Source organism: Cryptomeria japonica, chromosome 1 (genome assembly GCF_030272615.1).
Source record: "Cryptomeria japonica chromosome 1, Sugi_1.0, whole genome shotgun sequence".
NCBI classification, from domain to species: Eukaryota; Viridiplantae; Streptophyta; class Pinopsida; order Cupressales; family Cupressaceae; genus Cryptomeria; species Cryptomeria japonica.
In genome coordinates, this window is record NC_081405.1 from 211,112,599 (window position 1) to 211,135,791 (window position 23,193).

General features: G+C 37.0%; 1 protein-coding gene across 7 annotated transcripts in view; it reads right to left on the minus strand.

Moving 5' to 3' along the window:
* Positions 1-290: 290 nt before the first annotated feature.
* Positions 291-23,193, minus strand: part of LOC131030343 (twinkle homolog protein, chloroplastic/mitochondrial) — a 275,817-nt gene continuing 252,914 nt past the window's right edge. For 4 of the 7 annotated variants that reach the window (XM_057961108.2, XM_057961107.2, XM_057961103.2 and 1 more), the window contains one exon: positions 291-381. In XM_057961108.2, coding sequence (XP_057817091.2) covers positions 306-381 — 76 coding nt within the window. In that variant the 3' untranslated portion in view covers positions 291-305. Of the gene's footprint in view, positions 382-608; positions 1,553-11,532; positions 11,602-23,193 lie in introns of those variants that run through there. The other 3 variants (XR_009371605.1, XM_059216819.1, XM_059216820.1) reach the window with 3 other exon arrangements.

A 23,193-nucleotide genomic window follows, 5' to 3' on the forward strand; every position in this document is an offset into this window, starting at 1 on the left:
TATTGCGCTCGTCTTATCTTAGTTGACTTGCTAGTAGTTATTGACATTTCAATTTGGTATCATCATTAAATACCAATATTTTACCCCTTAAAATAGAATGCCTTCGTTCGACTTTGTTTGGCCTCATCATAGAAAATGACATATTTCATACATGTATATTCATTCATCAAGGTATTGGATTAAATAAGATAATTCAAATGTGGTTAATATTCAAACCATTAAACACAAGAAATGTAGTTAATTCAAATAACTACACATCTTAAAATAGTGTTGACAGAAACAATATTTGTCCAAATTGTAATTATTCAATGTAAGAATTGTAGGAGTTGGATAGTGAACTCCCCACACCCTAGGCCAGCATCACCTACAAGACAAAATAACCTTCCACAAAAGATTCCCTTGAGCCTAATGAACTATAAGGATCACATTAAAATTTATTAAATTTTCAATCTTTATAACCCAAAAATTATTTTTTTTATTATATTTGAACACATATTATATCCTAATATCCTAAAGTGCTAGTTCATAGGTTAGATATTAGTCACACTCAATTTGGTAAACATAAAAATATCAAATATTCCATATACTCAGAATCTTTGTATGTTAGCTATTCTAAATCACTAGTTGTCTATTAAGTCTAAAACAATTGAACTATATCCCATATTTCAAAAACATTTTACATGTATCTCATGCCTTGTGCCTCTTGAGTAATCCGGGGGCAGCATTTTAATATAAAAATAGGGAGATTTCCCAAGGGCAAATTTTGTGGCAATCCATCTTCCCATAAATTTTCCAATGTAAGGCACAAAAATTAGACAATATAACAAATCTACTTTGCTTCTATAATCAGATTAGAGGTTACATCTAATTATACGAATAGGTACAAAATTGCACAAGTTTTCTGCGTTTACTGAAATTTGCCTAAGGACGAACGGGCCAAGATCTCAAAATTATGACACGCCTGAGATTGATAATTTCTGCTGCAACCCTTGCAAATATGGCATTCTATACTTAAGACTGAAGTCTCCATGAAGTATAAGATACGAAAGACGTCAGGAGGGGATGCTTCTTTAGTTTCATTGACACTCACATCGATGCGCATGACAAGAAGATTCAATCTTTAGCACTGCTGCAAGATCGGTAGCTCCGAGCATTTGTTTCTTACACATCAAATTAGATTTCTTCTTTTTGAGAAAGAAACTGACTCCGAGAAAGCTGCTACTTTCTAGCAATAATGGGTTATTTTCAGCTTTCTGTGCACAGTCGAACTTCAATCACCAAAAGGGTTAGAATACAAGACTCCAACGTTTCTGCATTATTTTACTTTAGTGTTCCAAACAGAAACGAATGAACAAGTTGCTGAATTGACAAAAGAGTCGGACCTCTTTGTGATGCACGCCTTGAAATAATTGTAAAGTAATTCACAACTGTATTAGGCTATTGAACGAATATACAATGCGAATTGATCTGCAGCGAATTAGAGTTGGGGATGTTCAATTATACAGTGCCATCGAGTCATTCTTCACTATTATCCTCATATTCCCCAGTGATCCTACATACAAATTATTAGAATATCAATTTTGTTAATTTAATATGTATGTCCAAGCTATGCAATCACATAATTACCATATACTATAATTTGTTATGTTATTGAATATAAAAATACCTATGAAGTTAATTGGCATAGAAAGTCATATATAATCTCAAACAGTACTTGGTGTAATGAAAACTTAAAAATTCCAAAGAGATAATAATTGTAGACTATCTCTCACCACCTCAAACTTCTGCAGTGGTTGATACATACAAACAGCATCATGAATGAGAAAGCCACCCTAACCCACAATCATCACATGATATAAGAGTGTAATGCTTCAAAGTAACCTATACTAGGAGGAAGGATCACCTCAAACTTCTGCAGTGGGTGATACATACAAACAGCATCATGAATGAGAAAGCCACCCTAACCCACAATCATCACATGATATAGGAGTGTAATGCTTCAAAGTAACCTATACTAGGAGGAGGAAGGGTCTCTATAAGTAAGATATGGTCTCAAGAAGCAACTACATCATGGATAATGCCCATAGAAGGCCGTGCAACACAATTTCAACTCCAACAATTAATAGAGATGTTACCATCAACTATTAAGACCCAAGAATGCCATCACTTGGATGTTAGAAGAGGTGATCACCATGTGAAAGAAGAGTCACAAATCACCACCCTATGATCATGGCTAGTTGCAAAATGAAGTTCAAATTCCATTTGTAACTAATATGTGTTGATTAAAACTTGACTGTGCCACAATAAGATAAAAAACAAGAAGCACATTGATACTCGGTGCTCTTTATAAGTCACTTAATTCGATGCCCTTGGCAATTAAGCATACATCCCAAAATCCCACAATGAAAGAATGCATTAATGGGATGCCAAAATGTCAAGGTTCGGAATAGGGTCAAGAAGAAATCAAATCACCAAAAGGATACCAAGGGAAGACCATACTCTCGCATTACAAAATCTTTTAGAAAGAAGTAATGTAATGTCCCTTTTTAGTATTTTAAAGAACCCTGCAATTTTTCGAAGTTCCTACCTATGCTTGAGTCAAGAACTTGTCACTTCCCAATCACCAAAATCCCATCACGGTGAGATGAGAGTATATAGAAAACAAGTAAAAGTGATCAATCTCTATGAACTCTCCTGATACTACCAGTTAATATAATGTTACCACAACAAGCTAAATACTGTTTATTATGAACTTCTGATATAAACAGTTATACCTCTCACACATAAATCCACCATTGATTGAAATACAGCCAACTGAATATAAACTATTATTATTCCGAATATAGATGCAAGAAGATTAATGATTAATCCCAGACATCAAAACTTAATTCATTGCTGTTAAAAAAATATGACTATGACACAGCAAGGCCGCAATGAAAAATATCATTACTAAAACCCTAACAAACATATGTAATTACTGAAACATGGGATATATGATGTCACCATAAACAGATAAGACAAATGTACAAACCATTTGGAACTCACAATACACTTCTATAATGCATGAAGTAGATGGTACAGTTGTTTGTAGCAGGTACAACCTGATCTTGGTAGGTAGAGCTCTATCCAAGGGCTTAATGGAGTCTAAACTTACTGATGCAAACAACAATGTATCTAATCTGTTATCACAATGGCAGGGCACTCTAGCAATGACAGTGTAGCTATAGATACAAGATAGTACAATAACAACGATGAATGTTGCATAGAGAAAAGCAATGGAAATTATAGATATTTGCACCAACATCTTATTGAAAAACAACAAACTAGAAACTAGAAATAAGCTGCAATCTCCTCTACATAATAGTGATTCTTGGGTGAAACTGTCTCAAAGAACAAAGGGCTTTCATCCTTACTCTTGCTTGGAAACCAAGAGGGATTTTTGTCCTCCGAATCTCCACATTCCAAGAGTTATCATTCTTAGGAGAAATATAGGAGAAATAGATAACCACAAATGTTCAAGCTATTAGATAAAAAGGAGGGCTTTGATTTCATAAATTAAATGGTCTACTTACGAGCAATTGCATCTTTTTTTGGATTTTCAGGATTGACGTTTTCACACATCACCCCATTACAAATGGGGACCCCCACTTTTTGCTTCGCTTAGGTGTTTTGTTAGGTCCTTTTAGCTTGGCAATAGTCTCCTAGTTGTCAACCTTTGCTCTTGAGAAGAGGTTGGTTGTGTGAATGTCAAAGTTGAGGTTATGTTGCAAGGTTGCTAATGTTGTCATGGTGCAGGATGTTGTTGGTTGTTGATAATTAGTAGTGACAAACTTGTTTGTAGTTCTGTCAAGAATTGCAAGCACAGCACAAGGATCTTGGATTTCAAACCTACACTACGTTGGACCTAGAGGCGAAACCAAAGAAATTTGGCTAAGTAAAAGTTAAACACCCTTGATTCATGTATAAAATTGTGTAGGCCAAGGTCCAAAATGCGCTCTAAGGACAAATTTGGGGCTTGTGCATCATTGAGCTCATGCATTAAGTTATGCAATACACCCCTTGAATCCTGCCATTGCATGTTAAGTTCCAAAATGCACTTTAAGGCAAAGTCTATACATGGTGACCCTTCTTGTGCACTCTATGCTTATGCAATATTAAATCTCAAATGTGCCTAGTGTTGATGTGGGTAAGGGTAGATCAAGTCAGGTTTGTGCACTAATACCCTTCAAGTGAGTCACTCAAGTACAAACTTATGCATCCTACCATGTCATATGTGCCAATCTTACTGTGCACACCACCCTTAAAAACCCGCTCAAGAGGAAAATTTGAAGAAAATTGTCTATGGTAAAACCAACCCCCTCATTTTGTGTATGAAATTGTGCAAGGGTGAGTTTCAAATGCAACCAACTGTGTGCAAATAGACCTTTCAAATGCACTCAAAGCTAGGTTTTGCAAATCAATCCTCAAATCCCGCCATGAAACATGCTTGTCAAACCCATCAATGCAAGCTGACCCTCCATTTGCGCCCAAGGAGAATAGGAGAAACGTAAAAAAATTTAAGGCAAGAAGTTGTGCAATCATCCCTACCAAGAGCACTCCAGGGCAATTTATGCATCCTAACCCCAAGAACCTGGTCAAGGCTTGCATTATGCATGACTATCCTCCAAATGCGCACCTTACCATCTAGTGCAAGCAAGATACTAAAACCCACTCCAATGAAATGAGTAGTGCAAGTGATCCTTTCCCATTTGCTCAAGAGGAAAGTGTGTACGAGCACCTAAATCCGCCAAAGCACATAGGTTTCTAAACCTGCTCACAAAGGGGTCATTCAAGCTTATGCAAGTGTATGCTCCAAATCCGCTCTAGGGTCTTATACATTGAAGATCTCCAAGCTGCCCAACATTAACTTGTGCAAGAGAGCCACTCAAGCCCACCATGTATAGGTTCTTCTAGAATGCGCCCTCCTTAGACTTGTGCAGACTGCAACCTCCAATCCGCTATGCAATCAAGGGGTCCAAATGCGCCCACTTGAGGAATGAAATCAGAGCACAGATACTTCAACTCAGACCTGAGCGAGCCAAAAATCAGACCAAGGGATAGAAAACAGATCAAATATCAAAATCAGACCTGCAACTAGGTGAAACAGACTTAATTCGCAGTCTTAGTGAGCAGACCTAATCAATGATTGGTTTTGAAATTGTGTTTTGAAGGGAGTAGTCAACACTTATTTATATAGGGTTCAAGGTAGTTTTCTTCTGCCAGCCAACCTCAGTTTGTGCAATCATGATGATGCCCTTAGCCGACTTGTATCTCATGTATGAATACTTGTGATTTCTGCTTAGCCTTTGTGCACTTAAACACTTAAAACCCGCTTAGATAATAAGCCTCAAGTCGGCCAAATTCAGGAAGAATTACAAAAGTTTTAGGAGGATGAAACTGATGCTCTAGGGATTTAGGTCGGTCTGGTATGGAAATGTGAATTCAAGGTTATAAAGAAGGGTTAAATTGTCACTTCAAACATCATTACACCCAAAATATTCCGCAAATTTCACCAGCAGAATCAAGGAGCAGAGATGAATTACAGACCTGAGGATGTTGAGGGTGAATCACATCAGCATTCTGCCAGGGTTTTTGAGTAATAGGGTTTGTGAGAAAATTAATGCTATGTGTTTGTTTTGCAGGTTTGGCATAAGGAGAGGAAGATGGCAGATTGGGACCTGAGAAATGTGGATCAGACCATTAATATTCACTTACAAACCTGATTGAGAGAGATTCACCACAGAGTTGGAGTTTGATGCAAAGGGCAAAGGGGAAACATGATGAGTCAATTACACCATATGAGATATCAAGACATGAAAGATGATAGTATCTAGGTAAAATCAAGGAAAGTTCAAATAGATCCAAGGAGATCAATCACATTCAAGTTTATACATTTTCCTTCCAACAATGCAATAAAGGACTCAGTCACTTGAAGTCAACGATCTTCGAAGACATTTTCAAGAAAATCACCTACGTATGGGCACTATTGCATACAACCCTTGCAATCCTGCCTAGGGAAATTGTACTCAAACATGGTGCTGTTGCATGAAGATCATGAAATTCCACCCGAGCAAGCAAATCACCTTCATGAAAGGGATTTCACTATGATGACAAAGAAGGGCGCTAATTCAACTATGTCATGTAATTCCAATCAAGGGAGAATGCTAATCCACATTACTCTTGCAATTCCGCCCTAGTCAGGGATATGTTGTTAAGATCAACCTCCAAGGAGGCTTGCATAGGATGAACATCAAAACTTCACAAAGCAAGAGAACAAAAATACTCAAGATGGACTTGCAACTTCAAGGATGCAACTACTACATAGGGACTACTTTACAAGATCAAGGTCTTCAATATGGATCACCTTACAAGCATCAAGAGATTCAAGGCATAGTTATGAGGTTGGAGGATAATTTGACAATCTTGAATTTCCTTCGGAAATCCAAAAATAGGGGTTAGTACAAGGGGGTGATTCTTGATTGAGGAGCGTTTTAAAATACAGATACCACACAACAAGGCAAGCAAATTCAAATCAAAAGCAAGGATCAAGGTAGAGATTCATCACCTAGGAGGATCAAGCTTAGGCATCGTGAAGGTGAGAGATTTCAAAATAAAGGATAGAGTGTACCATTAGGAGCCAAATTCACTAGCATGCAAGTGAAATACATCACAAGGTCAAACTTCCCAAGTTGGTGAATGGAAATGCAAGGATGATCAAGTAAATAGTTTCAGAAGAGTTAAGAAAAGTTAGATGCTTGATCTTGATGATGCAATTTGGGAATATACCCCATCATATCATATTGAGCAAACTGGATAATGTTGAGTACCAAGAAATATTGCTCAATCACAAACACTTTGTGATGATGTACATGAGGAGTGATGAGGTGGCATCCAATCATCGTCAAGCCAATCAAGTTGTGACAAGTTAACATGTCTAGGTTTAATGTACCTGATTCATCCAAAGGTGGAGCGACACATGGCACTGCATTAAAGTTTGTTCAACATACCTAACCTCATCACTCATTTGCCACGATTCTAAGAAGCACGTGTCTAGTGCAATGTAACTTTCTCATTGGCCAAATGAAGTTAGTTATAACTAACCCTAACTAGGGTTTTATCATGTAATCTCAGCCATTGATTCCAAATCAATTTGAGCCTTTGAATTGTATTGAGACCTCTATATAAGGCTCAATCCTCTCATTTGTAAAGGTTAATTAGTTAATAGTTGGTAGTTGATAAATAGATGATAGCAATTAGAGTAGGAGGAAAGGAGATTGTTGCCAAGGCTTGTTGTAATAAACATACAATTTTCATTGAAGTGATGGTGGATTTTGTGTGCTGTTTCAACTTGTTGCATGGTCTCTACTTCTCATAGTTTAGATAGGTTAGATGAGTGGAAGATCTTATCGTTGATGAAAGGTGAAACCTAAAGTTCATACCACTTGGAGTTTGTTGATTGCAAATTGCAATGTGTGGTTAGACTAAACTTGATTCAAAGCTCAACTTCAATTGCTATATGCTCATTGTTCATAATGTTGGTGTGAATAGGTGATATGAAAATCATTCGCTTATCCTTAGGGAGATTGCCCCATCTTTGTGTAGTTGTTTCCTCATGGCAAAGCAAAGCTAAGCTTGGTTTGGCATCATCAAGTCAACAATCATCTCTTACATTCTTATGACTCTAGATTAGATCTCTTACCCTTATATGTTTTATCATTATTTTCTGAGTTAGTAAGATCCCACATTCTAGCAGTGTTCATAAATGTAAGTCCCCTTGTGGTCACCAGCAATATCACTGTTGTAACGTTTTCACACATCACCCCATTGGAAATGGGGACCCCCTACTTTTTAGGTCCTCTTGGTCTTTTGGTTTTGGTCCCTTGGATCTTTTCGCAGCAATCCCTTCAGTCTTCTTGGTCTGCAAGTGTTTTGATGAGATTTGATCAAGTCTACAATTCATTTGAGTGAATTTGGCTAAGTTTGGAACTTGTTTTGTCTATTTCAAGGTTTTGCCCTTCAGACTTAGATTTGTATTCATTTCCTTAGGGATTTGGAAAATTTGAATGTTGCAATAAAGTCAGAGCCCTTCAAGGAAGCTACTAGTGAATTTTGAGCACTTACTATTTTTAGCAAGTTTCACTACATCCCGGATTGGCCTAATTTTGCCAAAAATCAAACTTACTATTTTTAGCAGTTTCTATTTTAGTAAGTGTCACCCTATCTCGGTTTGCCCTAATATAGTGTTTTGAAGTACTTACTATTTTTAGTAAGTCTATTTTTGGCAGGTCCATCTCAAGCAGTTGGCAAGTGACTGAAGGCATAGCACTCCTGAAAATCCATGTCTAAATCCAAAAAGCTGGAAAAGCACGAAGTTGATCAGAGAAATGGCTAAGTATGAAATTATTTCCTAAAGTGGAAAAAGCATGGAAAATCTTCTAAGGCACGAAAATCCACTTCATTCCAGTAATGGCATCCAAATCTGGAAAATGAGCAAAAATGTCTAAGTTAGGAAAGAATCTCTAAATTTCCAATGAATTCCTTCTCCATGGCCAAAATGGGTTCCAAAAGAAGAATGGGCACCAAATAAAGAATCCTTCACATCATGAAAATGGCGCCCAAGTCAAAGACAGCGCCAAATCAAGGTGATGGAAGAATTCTCCTCCAACTGTGAATACTTCGAAAGCATGGTTCCAACACCCAAGTAAGGGCATAGCGCCAAATCAAGGTGATGGAGGAATTCTCCTCCAACTGTGAATTTCTGGAAAGCATGGTTCCAAAGCCCAAGGACATAGCGCCAGATTGAGGTTGTGGAGGAAAATTTCCTCAAGGTGAAAATTCTTGCATAAGGTAGTTTTAGTGCCCAACCAAAGCTAGAGGGTGCCAAACAAGGGGTGTGGAGGATTTTTCTCCTAGTCCAAAATTCCTCCACATGATGAATTTCTGCCCAAGCATGAATGTGGGCGCCGAACAGAGGAAAGGGAGGATTTTTCCTTCCAAGGTAACATTCTTGCACACCATGAAAATCCCGCCCAAGTCTGGATCAGGGTGCCAGATGAGGGTAGAGAAGGAAAAGTTCCTAAGGCAAAGGATTCCTACATGAGGTGGAAAATGCACTCAAGGAGAAGTATGGGTGCCAAAATGGGGGTCCAGAGGAATTTCCTCCCAAACAAGAAATTCTTCCTCTACAGTGGAAGGAGCGCTAAAAGCATGTTGTGGAGGATTTTTTCGTCCAAGTCATAATTCCTCCATTGTCAAATGGCGCCCAATCCAAGAAAGGAGAGTCAAAGTGAGAAAAAGGAGGATTTCCTTCCCCCAAAGACAAATTCTTGCACAGTTCAAAATCCTCCATCAAGACAAAATTTCTTCCCAAGGATAAAATTGAAAATGGAATTCAAAGCAAGGGGAAATAATTCAAGAAATTCAAGATTTCAAAAAAGTTCCTTCCTCAAAAAAAAAATTGCACCCAGAATGAAGAAATTCCAAGACGAGAAAAATTGACAGAGAGAAGTTTTTCTCTCCTAAATTCCAAAAAACATGGTCAAGAAAGAAAATTCAACTTTGACAAAATTCCTCTTCAGTTGAAATGTATCCAAGGATAGAAGTACGACGTGGAAATCAGTGCACTAAGGATTTTTCCAAATTTTCAAAATTCCTTCACTTCATCAAGATTATGCCCAAGGACTTGGGAGAGGGCGTGGATTTTATGACAAGGAAGACATTTCATCCTCGAAAAAAAATTCCTTCCTCGAAAGAAATGCGCCCAAATTGACAGAATTTTGAGGCACACGAAAAATTGGCTAAGGAAGAAGATTTTATCTCCAAGACTCAGGTTGACAAAATTCCTTGAACATGGAAAATGGTAAGTGGTCAAAAAAATCTTCCTTCAAGATGAAGTGTGCATAGAAATTTTTCCTTCTCTCTACAAAGATTTTCTCTCTCCTCGAATTCCAGAAGTACAAAAATCCTTCAGAAATGGAAAAGATTGTTAAAATTCTTCCAAGGCAAGAAAATCTTCCAAAATGTCTTTTGTGAGCCCAGAATAGAAAGATTCTTGCAAAAGATGAGTCGGTGACATGCAGAGAGAATATTTCGTATTAATGAAGCACAACCCGAAAAAATTATAGAAGTTCCTATGATGGCATGATCCACTTGCATGTCGAGAATCTATTGAATGCATGGCAGCATGATGGCACATTTACTACTAGCAGGCATTTGACCAAGTGGCGGCTGATTCAATGCATGGCAACCATCATACTTAATGAAATAATGAAGCATCTTTTGCATGTTGGGCGAACTTTGCATAATGGAGCTATTATTGCATGTAGCTGATTTTGGAGATGGTGGAGCATTCAAAGCATAATGGGCGATTTCTAGCTTGATGGGGCATTTATTACACACTGGGCGAATTTGAAAGAAGTGGTGCATTTAATGCACAATAGAAGCCTTTTTTGGCAAGAACGTAATTAATTGATAATGGGCGTAATGGGTCATCATTGTTTATTTCCACCTTGTTGCATCATGTGTGGAATCTTTTGGGTCAAACCCTAATTAGGGTTTGCATGTAATCAAAGTTGGAGGCCTATATAAGGGGGTGACTCCTTCATTTGTAAAGCGACGAAGATTGTATGAAATTGTTGCAATAAGTTATTGAGATAGTAATAGTGATACATTGTTCTTTGATGGTGTTCACTTTAAGTTATTTTTTTAAACTTGCATGGTTTCACCTTCCTCACTTAGAGTAGAAATTTATCTTGAAGCATTTAGGTGAACAAGGTTGATTGCAATGTTTTAAGGTAAAGATCGCTTGCTCATACCTTTTGTTGATAGATGATTTTTATCAACAGTGCAAGGTTAGACTGAGCTATTGTCGTGTCCCCTCCTTGATCGTTATATATATCCTAAATGATGCAATTATTATTATTAATTAATATAATAATTACCAGCGAATGATTAATTGAAATTTATTTATTTATTAAATATTATTATTTAATTAATATTTATTACTAATAATATTTTTGAAATATTCAAATAAAAGTAAATTATTATTATATTGTAAACATAATTTATATATTGTAAACATAATTCATATATTATAAATTATATCATTCTAAAAACTACTTGAAGTAATTTATATTATATTGTAAACAGAATTTATATATTATAAGTGACATCATTATTATAATATTCTAAAAACTACTTGAAGTACATTAAAGAAATATACCTGATTTTATAAGTTAAGAAAGCCGACTTCATAATAGCAAGGTCGATTATCTAAGTGGTAGTGCACAGAAATGAAAGCATGGAAGCAGCAACTAGCATTGACAATGTTTAATAAAAATAGCTATTAGCAATAGAGCAGCCGTGGATAAACAGAGAGGAAAGTTCTATATGATAGCGATGACTAATAAAGCAATTACAAATAGTTTTTGAGACAACAATGATTCATAGATTGAAGATGAAAGAACTGATTTACTCAGGGAACAAGAGTAATTACAGACAATCTGCCAAGAGAGGGTGCAACTTCACTAATGGCAATCAAGATCATTAACAAATCGATAATACCTGAATGTTAACAATCAGCAGCAGCAGCGATTCATTAAGACAGAGAAATATGGCTAAAATGTTTATTAATAAACACAAAGGCGGCGATTAGTTAAAACAATGAGCAAGCGCTTAAGGAGATTGTATTAACTTTAAAACAATAAATATAAAACAAAGTGAAGTTCTTAGTACATACTGAGATTTCTATAAAAGATAAGGTCCAAATTATACTAAACTATTGTTTAAAAAGACTTACCTCTAAGTCGGCGATTAAATCATTGAAGAGTTGTGATTATATTGAGAGATACGTTCATTCATGAAAAAGTCTGTAAGAGAATCATCTCTTTTAAAAGGTATAAATGGAGATGGTGAAAGAGGGGGTACGGGGGGAAAAAAAAATCATCATTCGAAGTACAGTAGATTTAGAACAATATAAAGTAGAAATATATGTAAAAGAATAAGGGCAGATTTATAAATAAAATATGAAGTGTTGCAGGAAAATTTATGTGAAGTGGTGCAATACCTATATGGAGAACATGTGAAGATACATAGATAATTGAGAGGATTGGCTGCAGGTTATACAAGGGAATTGTTGTCCCCAGATTCACTTTTGGAAAATCACAAAGGAAGACATTACAATCAATTGGATAATCATTATTAAGTGGCATCATTTATTATCAATTTATGTGCTTCTGGAGTTTTGACTGGAAAGAAGTCTCTTGCAATTGATTTGCAAGACAGTTGTTCTCCAATTTCTTAAGGAATAACATAAGGGGACATTACGGCTATTTTATGTGTGCGTTTAATCAGAATCGTGGGATGAACATTGTTCTCTGATGGTGTTCATCAATGGTTTAAAATCCTTCAAGCAGAACCTTTGAAGATTGCACCCGCTTCATGTAGTTGTCTTCTAGTGGCGAAGTCAAGTGTGGTTGATCTCATCCAAAGCATTGCTATCTATTGAGTTCTTAGATTTATCTTAGTCTTCCTGAACCCTTTTGCCTTTAATTTCAATCCATTCTAGTTTAGTTCATTCGAAGTAGAAGCATCACAGAATTGCTATATTCGATGATGAAGTTCCAGCCACAGCAAAGAAGTGAAAAATGATCCAAACATAAGTCCCCTTGGCTTACCAGCAAACATCAAAGCCAAACGAGTCTATATCCACAGTAAAGCCACTAGTACGTAGTTGGAACCTTGGAGTCAATGTATGATCTTCCTGCAATCTTAGCATACATCTGATTTTGATCAAGAGAGGAAAAAGTGACTGTTGGAAAACTTTATTCTATGTTGGTGTGGTCACAAAACGCATGTCAACAATCACATCATACAATACTGAGTCTATCTAGAAATCAAAGTCAATTGTTCGCATTGTAAACCTTAGGAGTTCTCTCATCTAATCATATTATTTAGCACGTGAGGTTTCTTTATTTAAGCGAGGATAGAATAGTTGGTATTTTATTCTAGATTTGAAGTGTCCTAAAAAACACATTAACAAGAGAGTTACACACAAATAATATATTGTTTTATATTCTTCGTCCAAACCACTCAATGCAAATCATTTATATAGGAAGGTGACTCTCAAATTTCTCCATATAGTTCTACCCATAGTTGAAAAACTTTGTGAGTACTTATAGGACTCGCGAGCAAGTACTCGTGGAAAGACTCGCAAACATAAAAACCCAACGTATTTAAATGTAAAATTAATACTATGAGACATGAATTTTTAATACTATGATGTTAAATTAATACTATTACGACTTAAATAGTTTTCTATTAATACATGTTTATTCCAATATAATTAAGAAATAATGACATTAAATTTATATAAATGTGCGTTTTTGAAGAATATTTAAAATAATATACTTTCAGATCTTTGATAAAGTTGCGAGTTATTGCCAAACTTTTCCCCTTGTTTTTGTGAGTCCCGAGTTTTTTAAATATTTTGTGCTTGCCGAGTCATTGTCGAGTCCGAGTTTTTCAACTATGGTTCTACCTAACTCTAGAATTGCCATGATGTTTAAAACAACTCGTAACAATTACAACAAAATTCACACTAACAATATATATTTCCTAACATTCCCCCCTTTAATGTGAATATGGTAAAAACTCACACTTTCCACTGCAATAAGCAAAACTCTTGTGGCTCATGATCTTGATTAAAACAAAAGGCACCTTACATCAACCTTTCATGGTTTTCAAATAGGTTTACCATAAACCTGGATACGAACAAGGACACAATCATTTGTTCACCTAGTATGGTTTTCTAGATTACCACTCACCTTTTCAAGATCCATGAACTGCATTAAACTAGTGCTTTTGTTTGTTACACTATTTTACACTAGGAGGTTACAGAAGGAAATATTGAAAAGAAATTGCCACTGTTGTTGATTGTGCCACTCAATCTCAAATAGCATAGGAATTTTCACTGGGAAATAACACACTCACGAAAAGAAATTGCCACTTTTGTTGATTGTGCCACTCAATCTCAAATAGCATAGGAATTTTCACTCCCACTAGAGATGGAATATTGTTGTTAATCCCCCCCATGATGTGAAATTTCCGACTATTAGAAACAAAATAAAATAGCACACATCACAATAGGAAAAAAAACCACCAAATCTGACAAGCAACCCCATCATTGGTGACTAATGAGAGGATGTTGATCATACTCCTTGCTCCATTGCCTCTACCTCCAAGATTGAATTTATCGAAAACACATTCTTCATCACTAGGACATGATAACTCTTCATCATTGGCATAGTTTTCCCAATCAGTTTTCCAACCAAGGAAGCATATTGATCTAGTTTGTCGTCTAGTAGATCCTATGCTCCCTCCTTACAATTCAAAATTACATGTCCTACATTACATTAAAAGCATTTTATTTTCCCTTTCAAAGAGAAATTCTTGAATTTGTACTTTCCTTTTCTTGAAAGCGAACTTGTTTTGTTATGTACAAATAAGACTACTTCAAATTCCAAGTCTTCAGTATTTTCAAGTGGAGTAGGGATTATGTAAGATACCCCCCTATACTGGCTAATTTTTGTCTACTACAACTCGGAGTAATTCTATCAAACTCCCTAGTTCTGATTTTTTTCTGTTGTTAAGTTGATACCTGGTGCGTTTTCAATGTTTGTGGACTTGAATATTGACAATGTTATGACAATCATTAAGAAACATTATAGTATTGAAAGTTCCAATGAAGCAATAGTCTGCAAAAAATCGCGATTATACCCGATTAATCCTGAATCCTGGAGCTAGCCAATTTATTCCCCGAAAAAATCCCAATTCATGAAAAAAATCGTTGACCAAGCGTTGACCCAATTTTCAAAGATTTTTTGCATGAAATAGGGTTGGTCAGAAACAAAATCAGAGTCAATGTGGAATCAACGTTAAAAAAGTTTGTTATTTTGTCCATTTTCGGGGGGTTCATCATTTCTCACACTTGTTCAAACCCACGAGCTCAACGACCCAACAAAGGTAGAAAGCCCACAAGCTCAATGGCCCAGTAGGGGTTTGAACCTTGGTGGCTACCTCACCAATGAAGTTTTTCTACCACAACACTAAATGTTCAAAGACATATTTCATATATGTAGATATAGATATATGATTTATAATTTATAATTGATATACTTAATTTTTGCTCAAACAAAGACATACAATTCATCATGTGAGCAATATATCTAAAGTGCTCCATGAAATAAATCTGAATGACAACAAACAAGCTCACATAGTTGTAATATAAGAGCCTCCAGCACACAATCATTAAAATTTGTCTCTACCTAAAATAGTAGCTGCAAGCTAGGTATTGCCAAAACCAGTGGCTTGCTAATCTTTTACTTCAGCTAAACAAATGCCTTTTGTTGAATTCTACCCCATATAAAAGACTTACCAATTGCCATCAGGGAATGTAAAGCATTGCAACTATAGAATATGATTTGATAAGCTTTCTCAAATATTGAACTACCCCTAGAAACAATCACAATGAAAGTCTTGGATCACTTCAAAAGGGCTTCCACTTTTACTAAATTCCTAACGATTGTTGGATCTTTGTCTGATAAATTTTGATCTCAGCTACTTCATAGACTTAGCTAATCTTTGATTTCAGACCTAGACAACTATTTGGTGTATTTGGTGACTGCCCTTTTAAAAAGTTAAGTGAATATTTGCCTATGTAATCAACAATATGAATATAAACAACAAAAATCGATTTTCTACAATTCATGGGTTAAACTCCTTTGTCTCAATCACAATGAAAGTCTTGGATGACTTCAAAATGGCTTCCACTTTTACTAAATTCCTAGCAATAGTTGGATCTTTGTCTGATAAATTTTTATCTCAGCTACTTCATAGACTTAGATAATACCCCTAGAAAACTCCTAGCCTCAATCACAATGAAAGTCTTGGATCACTTCAAAATGGCTTCCACTTTTACTAAATTCCTGACAATAGTTGGATCTCAGTCTGATAAATTTTGATCTTAGCTACTTCATAGACTTAGCTAATCTTTGATCTTGGACTTAGACAACTATTTGGTGTATTTGGTGACTGCCCTTTTAAAAAGTTAAATAATATTTGCATATGTAATCAGCATCATGAATATAAACAACAAAATCTATTTTCTACAATTCATTGGTTAAACTCTATTTTATTTACTCTCTATATCTCTATGCTATGGAAATGCCCTTAAGTTTAAAAAAATAGTAGTTTGTCTATTTTTCTACAAATTTTTAAAATCCAATTTCTTACCCATTTTTTCAAAAAATCTTATACTTTTGGTTTGCCGATTTTTTCGCCAAATGATTTTTGTTACTATGATAAAAAGCATTGCAATTGTGGAATATGATTTGGTAAGCTCTCTAAAATATTGAATTAACCCTACAAAACTCCTTGCCTCAATCGCAATGAAATTCTTGGATCACTTCAAAATGACTTTTACTTTTACTATTTGTCTGTTAACTTTTGATCTCAGTTACTCCATAGACTTAGTTAATATTTTATCTAACTTAGACAACTATTTGGTGTATTTGGTGGCTGCCCTCTTAAAAAGTTAACTGATTATTTGCCTATGTAATCAGTAATATGAATATAAACAACAAAAAAATATTTTCTACAATTCACAAGTTAAACTCTATTTTATTTGCTCTTTATATCTCTATGCTATGGAAATGCCCTGATATTATTTTAAAAAATAGTTTTTTTCTCTTTCTAAAATTTTTTATGTTTTTGTTTAAATCCAATTTTTTTCCCGATTTTTTGCCGATTTTTTCTAAAAATCTTATACTTTTGGTTTGCCGATTTTTTCCCTAAACGGTTTTTGCTACTATAATTGAAACAACTTACTGAACATTTCATGGAACAATTACATTGTTTTTTTTCAGATTTACATTTCACCCAGCAGTCATAAAATTTGCAAGTAATAACATGAATCTATTCAGCTTGATTTTTTTTAAAAACAATTTCACAAAGATTATTGATCAATCGAAGAACCTGGAAATTTCCCTGTGGCTGGTGCAAACTACAGTGGCAGCTTAAATACGTCCTCCAGTAGTGAACAAAGGGTCTATGTTGTCCATAACATTCAGCCCAACGAAGGTAAGTTCCGTTCATTGTTCCCACACCAAGTTGTCCCCTCTAACTATGCATTTCCCTGTGATTTGTGTGATGCCCAGCACACTGTGAATACGCCCAGCTCCTAATATATTCGCCAGCTCTCAATACACACGCCCAGCACACTGGAATACGCCCAACTCCTAATATGTACGCCCAACTCTCAAAACACATGCCCAGTAGCCACTATACGTCTAGCAAGCAATACGTGTCCAGCAGTCATTTCATGTCCAGCATAATGTTGATGTGTCTAAAGTCACATTGCTGCAACTCTATCCAGCCAATGCAGAATAGAATGTACTCGTTGAGTATCCTATCCTCTCTTGAGATAAGGAAATCCCTAGTGTTGTTTTTAACTGATCAATGGGGACAACCTCAAGGTTTCGATTGTCAGGTCTTGATTGCAGGATAACTCAACAGTCGATGTGTCTTACTGGAAACACAAAGGGAACTTACGGTTAGACAGAATTGGTTTTGTTCGCACAGGGTCCCTAAGATCCTACAATTTTGATTTCATCCAATTTTGCTTTAATATGATGCTGTTCGGACTTCAACTCTGATAAAAGAAGGGGGAAAAGGAAGGGAAAAGAGGGAGAAAATGCCTAATTAGTCTACCAAAAAATAACACCTTCAAGCTAATAGACAAAAATATTGCAATAATAAAAATTTTATTTCGCAAGCAATTCACACAACTACATAAAATTGATGCAATCTCCAAAGGGGAAACAGATTTTCAAGTTTTTAAACATAAACACTGAATTTGGAATTTGAGGGATTCATACATTTCATGTTCAAAAACCGAACTAAGCATATTAATAAGTTCAGACTAACCATGCAAAGGAACTGGCAATCAGCCAATCCTTAATGGTATGAACGAAGATTTCTATTAGATATCAACTTGCACATTATTTTGTAAAGCAAAATGCATAAAATATATTCAAAGAGTAAAGAAATAGACCATGCACTGACATGAAACAGTAACAACTTTAATTTCCATTAAGTCTGAATATATTTCTGCATAGCTTTCGCGACAATCTACAATTTCTTACTAAAAATAGAAGAGAAACCAACTCCTTTATATAGGGTTTCAAAATGGATGAATGGCCAAGATTAAACTTAAACAAGTGGCTCAGATTCATCCCTTAAAACAAGACTGCCCATACCCATAAATGGAAAACAAAATATCAACACCAACCATAAAGTAACTAGTAACTACCAACTACCAAACATAAAGCTGCTCCAAAAAGTGCACTTGCACGAAGCTCAAAAATTACAATGACTTTGGTAATTGAAAAGAAACTTTATAGTTGAAAAAGTGCATTTAGAATTTGAAAGAAACAAATATTCTCAAGAAAGCACTTTTTCCTTCCCCGTTGTAGACTCTTTCTCCAAAAATTCAGCTTCTTCGTGCAAGTACTCCCTCCAGATGTCCCGATCTGCTACACGTTCTACCCAAACGTAATCCTGAAATCTCATGCACTGTTGGAATAGTACCATGTTGGGGGGCATAGGAGGATGGGGTATTTTGTATTGCATACCCTCCAGGTCGCGATCCACATGTTTCAACCCATCACTCCAGACCGACCGATGAGTTTTAAAACCCAATATGTCCGTACGCAGCTCACTCGCAAATTCCAGGTATTCTATGGAGTACGTGACTTTATCAATTCTCAGTCTATCCTCCCACCTTGGTTGTACCTCATTATCTATCATACTACTCTTCCAGCCAGGGACCATTGATCTGAGGATCCTTTCACCAAGATCCTTCATGTTTGACAAAATTTCCTCGCACTCGTCCTACTCTTTATTTATGGTATCTTTCATATCATTTTTCATGCTGGCAGTCCAGTACCACTCTTTGAAAGTGCTGATGTCGTAGGGATCCAGGATAGTATGCAACGTGGGAATCTGAGTGTGAGTCCAAAAAAGAGCCCTCATGAGGGGGAGAACCACACCAACCACCTCATGGACCTTAAAACATTCCCTCTTTACTTCAAACATCTTGACGCGAATGTTCTCTCAGTCGTGGACCATTTTCCGCACATCTTTGACGATCTGCTCTCCCTTTTTTTTAATGTCCCGAATCTATTCCCTGGCGGCCTTGGCAGTGTCACGCACTCCTTCAAATTCAATTGTAGTCTTTTGTGCTAGTGCCAATGGGGGAACATGGGATTCAGCGACATGTTGCAGCGGTCTCAACAGGTGATCTATGTACCTCTCAGCTTGCTCAGCACGAGCCTAGTACATATCTCTTTCAGTGGTCATTTCGTTGAGCTGTTTGAGCATATTCTGCATGGAATCTTTGAATTCTTTCCTCTCCTACTCTTTGGTGGCTCGCCCTATTGGGATGGTCATGACGTTGTAATCAGCCAATGCAATCTAATCTGTTGTTTTGTCTGCAAGTGGGGTAGCAATATGAATCGTGCGGTTCCTTTGCTCGTCTTGGGTAATCCTGGAGTAAGTCTTCGGCCTTTTCCTACCTTTGGATTTTATTTCTCCTATTTGAGAGAAGATATCCTCCAGGTTAATTGGTGGTTTGACAACCGCTTTCTGCTGTGCACGAGCTATTAACCAGTCCTGACCGATGGTCTGTCCAGATGTAATTGCTAGATTCTCACTCTATTCTTTGGAGGCCTCAACTGATTCACTGCTTATCCGTAACTGATCCGGCATAGGAGGAATGGGTGCAATATCTAATCCTTTACTCATGGCTGAGTTCTCTCCCACTTCACTATGCAACTATTGGGTATCCTCTAGTAATGGCTGCTCTTCAGTCCTGGTGAGTTCTTAAGTTCCATCTTCTTTATGTTCTCCCTCAACCGTGGTGTCATCTTTGTTGCCACTTTCCTACTGCAACTCATGCCTTCTCTCTTGTGTGAGCTCTTGTTTACTGATCCCTTGATCAGCTGCAATCTCTCCCTCCTCGACCTAATTTCTAGGTCCCCATCCAAACGAATGATCCTCACCTCCGCCTCTTTCTCATTTTGTTTTTGAGGATCATTTGCCTCAAATGCAACAGGATCATTTTGTGAAGGTGGAGTGGGTATGTAATCAAGTTCAACCACATCATCCTCTGAACTGGGGTCCTTGGATGAGGAAGTAGCCTCTGGCCTCCTAATTGGGATCTTTTCTCTTCTTGATCTTTTTGATGTTCAAGTCCCCCTATCGGCCCTTGCTTTTTTTCTCTTCTTTTCAGATTTCTCAACCTCTTCTTTTGGTGCGCTCGAGGTTCCTTCATCCTCTAAAGACTAGGAATCGACACTACCCATCAAATTGTATGTGAATTGGGTTTCTTCATGGGTCAACCTCTCAATTTGTTGGGATAACCAATTATCTGCTTCAAAATCTATGATTGGGTCCTAAGTCCAATCAATGGCTAGCGGGAGGTCCTTGACTACTTCAAATTCCCGAACTTGTAAGCAATTTCCATAGTCTATCACTTGATCTAGGACCTGGCAGTACTCATAAAGTCGCATTTGCTGAACACTCAATCTAGAATATTCTCGCCGACGAACCTCAAAGTCATCAGAACAATTGCTCCAATAGTCCTCTATCAATGCCTTGGCCCTGTAATGCTTGATGTAGGCCTTCTTTCCCAATCCCTCATGGTCAAAGCATTTCCTGGGGAAATGCTCCTGTAAGCAATAGGACGCCAATTCAGCAAATGACTCTTCAGCGTGCACCGAATTTTTGAAGTGCGCATCAAGATTACCATAAATCATGGGGAAGGTGAACCCTGATTGTTTTTTGTCTCTAAGTAAGCTACTTGTTGGGTGTGCTTGCCTTGCTACCTCCATAAGGATTAATCTCTTTGATGGATAGCACGGAAGCCGGTATGGTGTTCCCTCAAAGCCTGCTATTCTGATGTAGGTGAACCTGGGTACTGGGTGAACCATGCACCGTATTTCCGGATCAAGGTGGTAGGCTGTTTTGACAGCCTTATATGCAATCCTCCTTGTATTAATCTAACCAGGCGCATTGTAAAAGCATCATTAACACGCTCGTACTGACCAATTGCGATGCGATGTTATTCTTCTCTTTGGGCAATATCATAGTAATGCAACTGAGGGTAGCAGTCGTATACCTTCACCTAATTTGGCCCGTTCCCAATCTCACCTTTCTTAATTAATCCCGTCAACGGTTGGTGTCAAGCAAACATGTAGAGCAAGTAGGAAGTCATGGCAAAATACTTTTTTTCTTCAAGCTCAACTAGCTATGTATGAATATTGTCGCTGATGATCTGAGCCCAGTCGAACTTAGACTTCCTAGTGAAGACTTGCTCAATGAAGTAGAACATCCATTCCTCGAAGAGATTGGATTGGGGAAGTCCCATAACCCGGCTAAGTAAGGTAACCATATCACCATACTCATTGTGAAAATCGCTTTTGGGGGTCTTTTTACTGATTCTAGTGTTTGGTGGTCTTCTCTCACTGAACCATTCCTCGTTTATTAATATTTTGCACTTAGCAGGATTCATGTCATAAACAACTTGAGCCTCATCGATAGTTGTGGCAATGGGATCATCAGGAAACGGGATATCAAATGCTTCCCCAAGAGCTGCAGGCGTGAAGTCAGCTAGTACCATCCCTTTCAATACCACTAATATGGTTTCCGGCTGATAATGTTTAGCAGCCTCAACCACTAATTCATATTTCTACACTGCCAGAGGGAAACCAGCTACCTAAGCAATGCCACTCCATCATCCGTCTGGGCTTGCCATAGGTGTTCAGAGAAAACACTGTTCCTAAAATCCTGAATATCAATATGTCCTAGGTCTATGTCTCCTATGTTTTCCCACACACTCTGGACCTTTGACTCCTTGACTCCTTGGTACTGGTAGTTCATTTTTTCGACCTTGCGGGGAATGTCAGCTTTGGAATTCCAGGATGTTCCAGTTGCGTCAAGTGCCTTTGAGGACTCTGTTGCTGATTTAGGCATCTATCCTGCATAACCGGACATGGATTACAAGGAAGGCCTTGATGCGAAAATTAGGGGTTAACAGTGCCAGAAGACGACATTAGCACCAAAATTGACCATCAACGAGATAATCAAAATTTGAAAACATTGCTAAAATGCGACATTTAAGCAATTTTTAAATCTGATCGCCTGGAAGCTAAATGCAATTTGAAGCTAAAGATCAAGTTGGTTTGGTTAACCGCTGGTTTGAACGAATTTCAAGATACTGCTATTTATGATGTTGACGATGAAAGTTGCCAGTGTTTATTGGATCGCGCAACTCAACATTTTACGTTTTCAGTTTGAACTCAAAACTTCTAGAATTTCTCTAAGTTTACATTTTCGGCTGTAGAGCCGATTTTGACAATTGGTTGTTATTGATTTTGAGCAAGTTTAAAATTTTATCATTCCACTTGTTGCCAATGATTGAAAATCACAAATGTTGTATGCTTTCTAAAATCATTTAGTTTTCATACCTGCTTGCTTTGAGCACTCAAATTAGATCAAAATCCCAAAATTTGCCTAAGTCCCAAATTGTTGGCTAGAGGCCGAATTTGACAAATCATTGATGTTTCATGGGATTAAACTTAAGATTTCCAAAATGCACTTCGTAAGTTAACCCTGGGGAAAAGTACTATGATCATTTTTCAAAACCTTAACCATGTGAAGGGTAAATTTTAACTTACTTGAGAATGAACCGAAGCAGTTTCAACTGCAAATCATCAAGCTTGGCATTGAAGAGAAAACCTCGGCAAGTAAAATTCACCCTCCCTTTGATCTGGCATTCAGGATATGAACTGCAAGACTTCTTTATCTTTCGGCGTTTCACTACCACATGCGAATCCTAATTTCAAAATGCCCTCTTTCTAAATTCAGATTCCTAAGACAAATCGCGCGACTTTCTTGCTCCTTAAGATTTTTGGCCTTGAGACTAATTTTGAGAGCTGCAAATCGATGAGCCTAGTCTGCGCAATTTTACCTTGTGATCATGATGGATGCGTTCGAAGAAAATCGGAGAAATGGGGGTCAAAATAGCGATTTCGGATC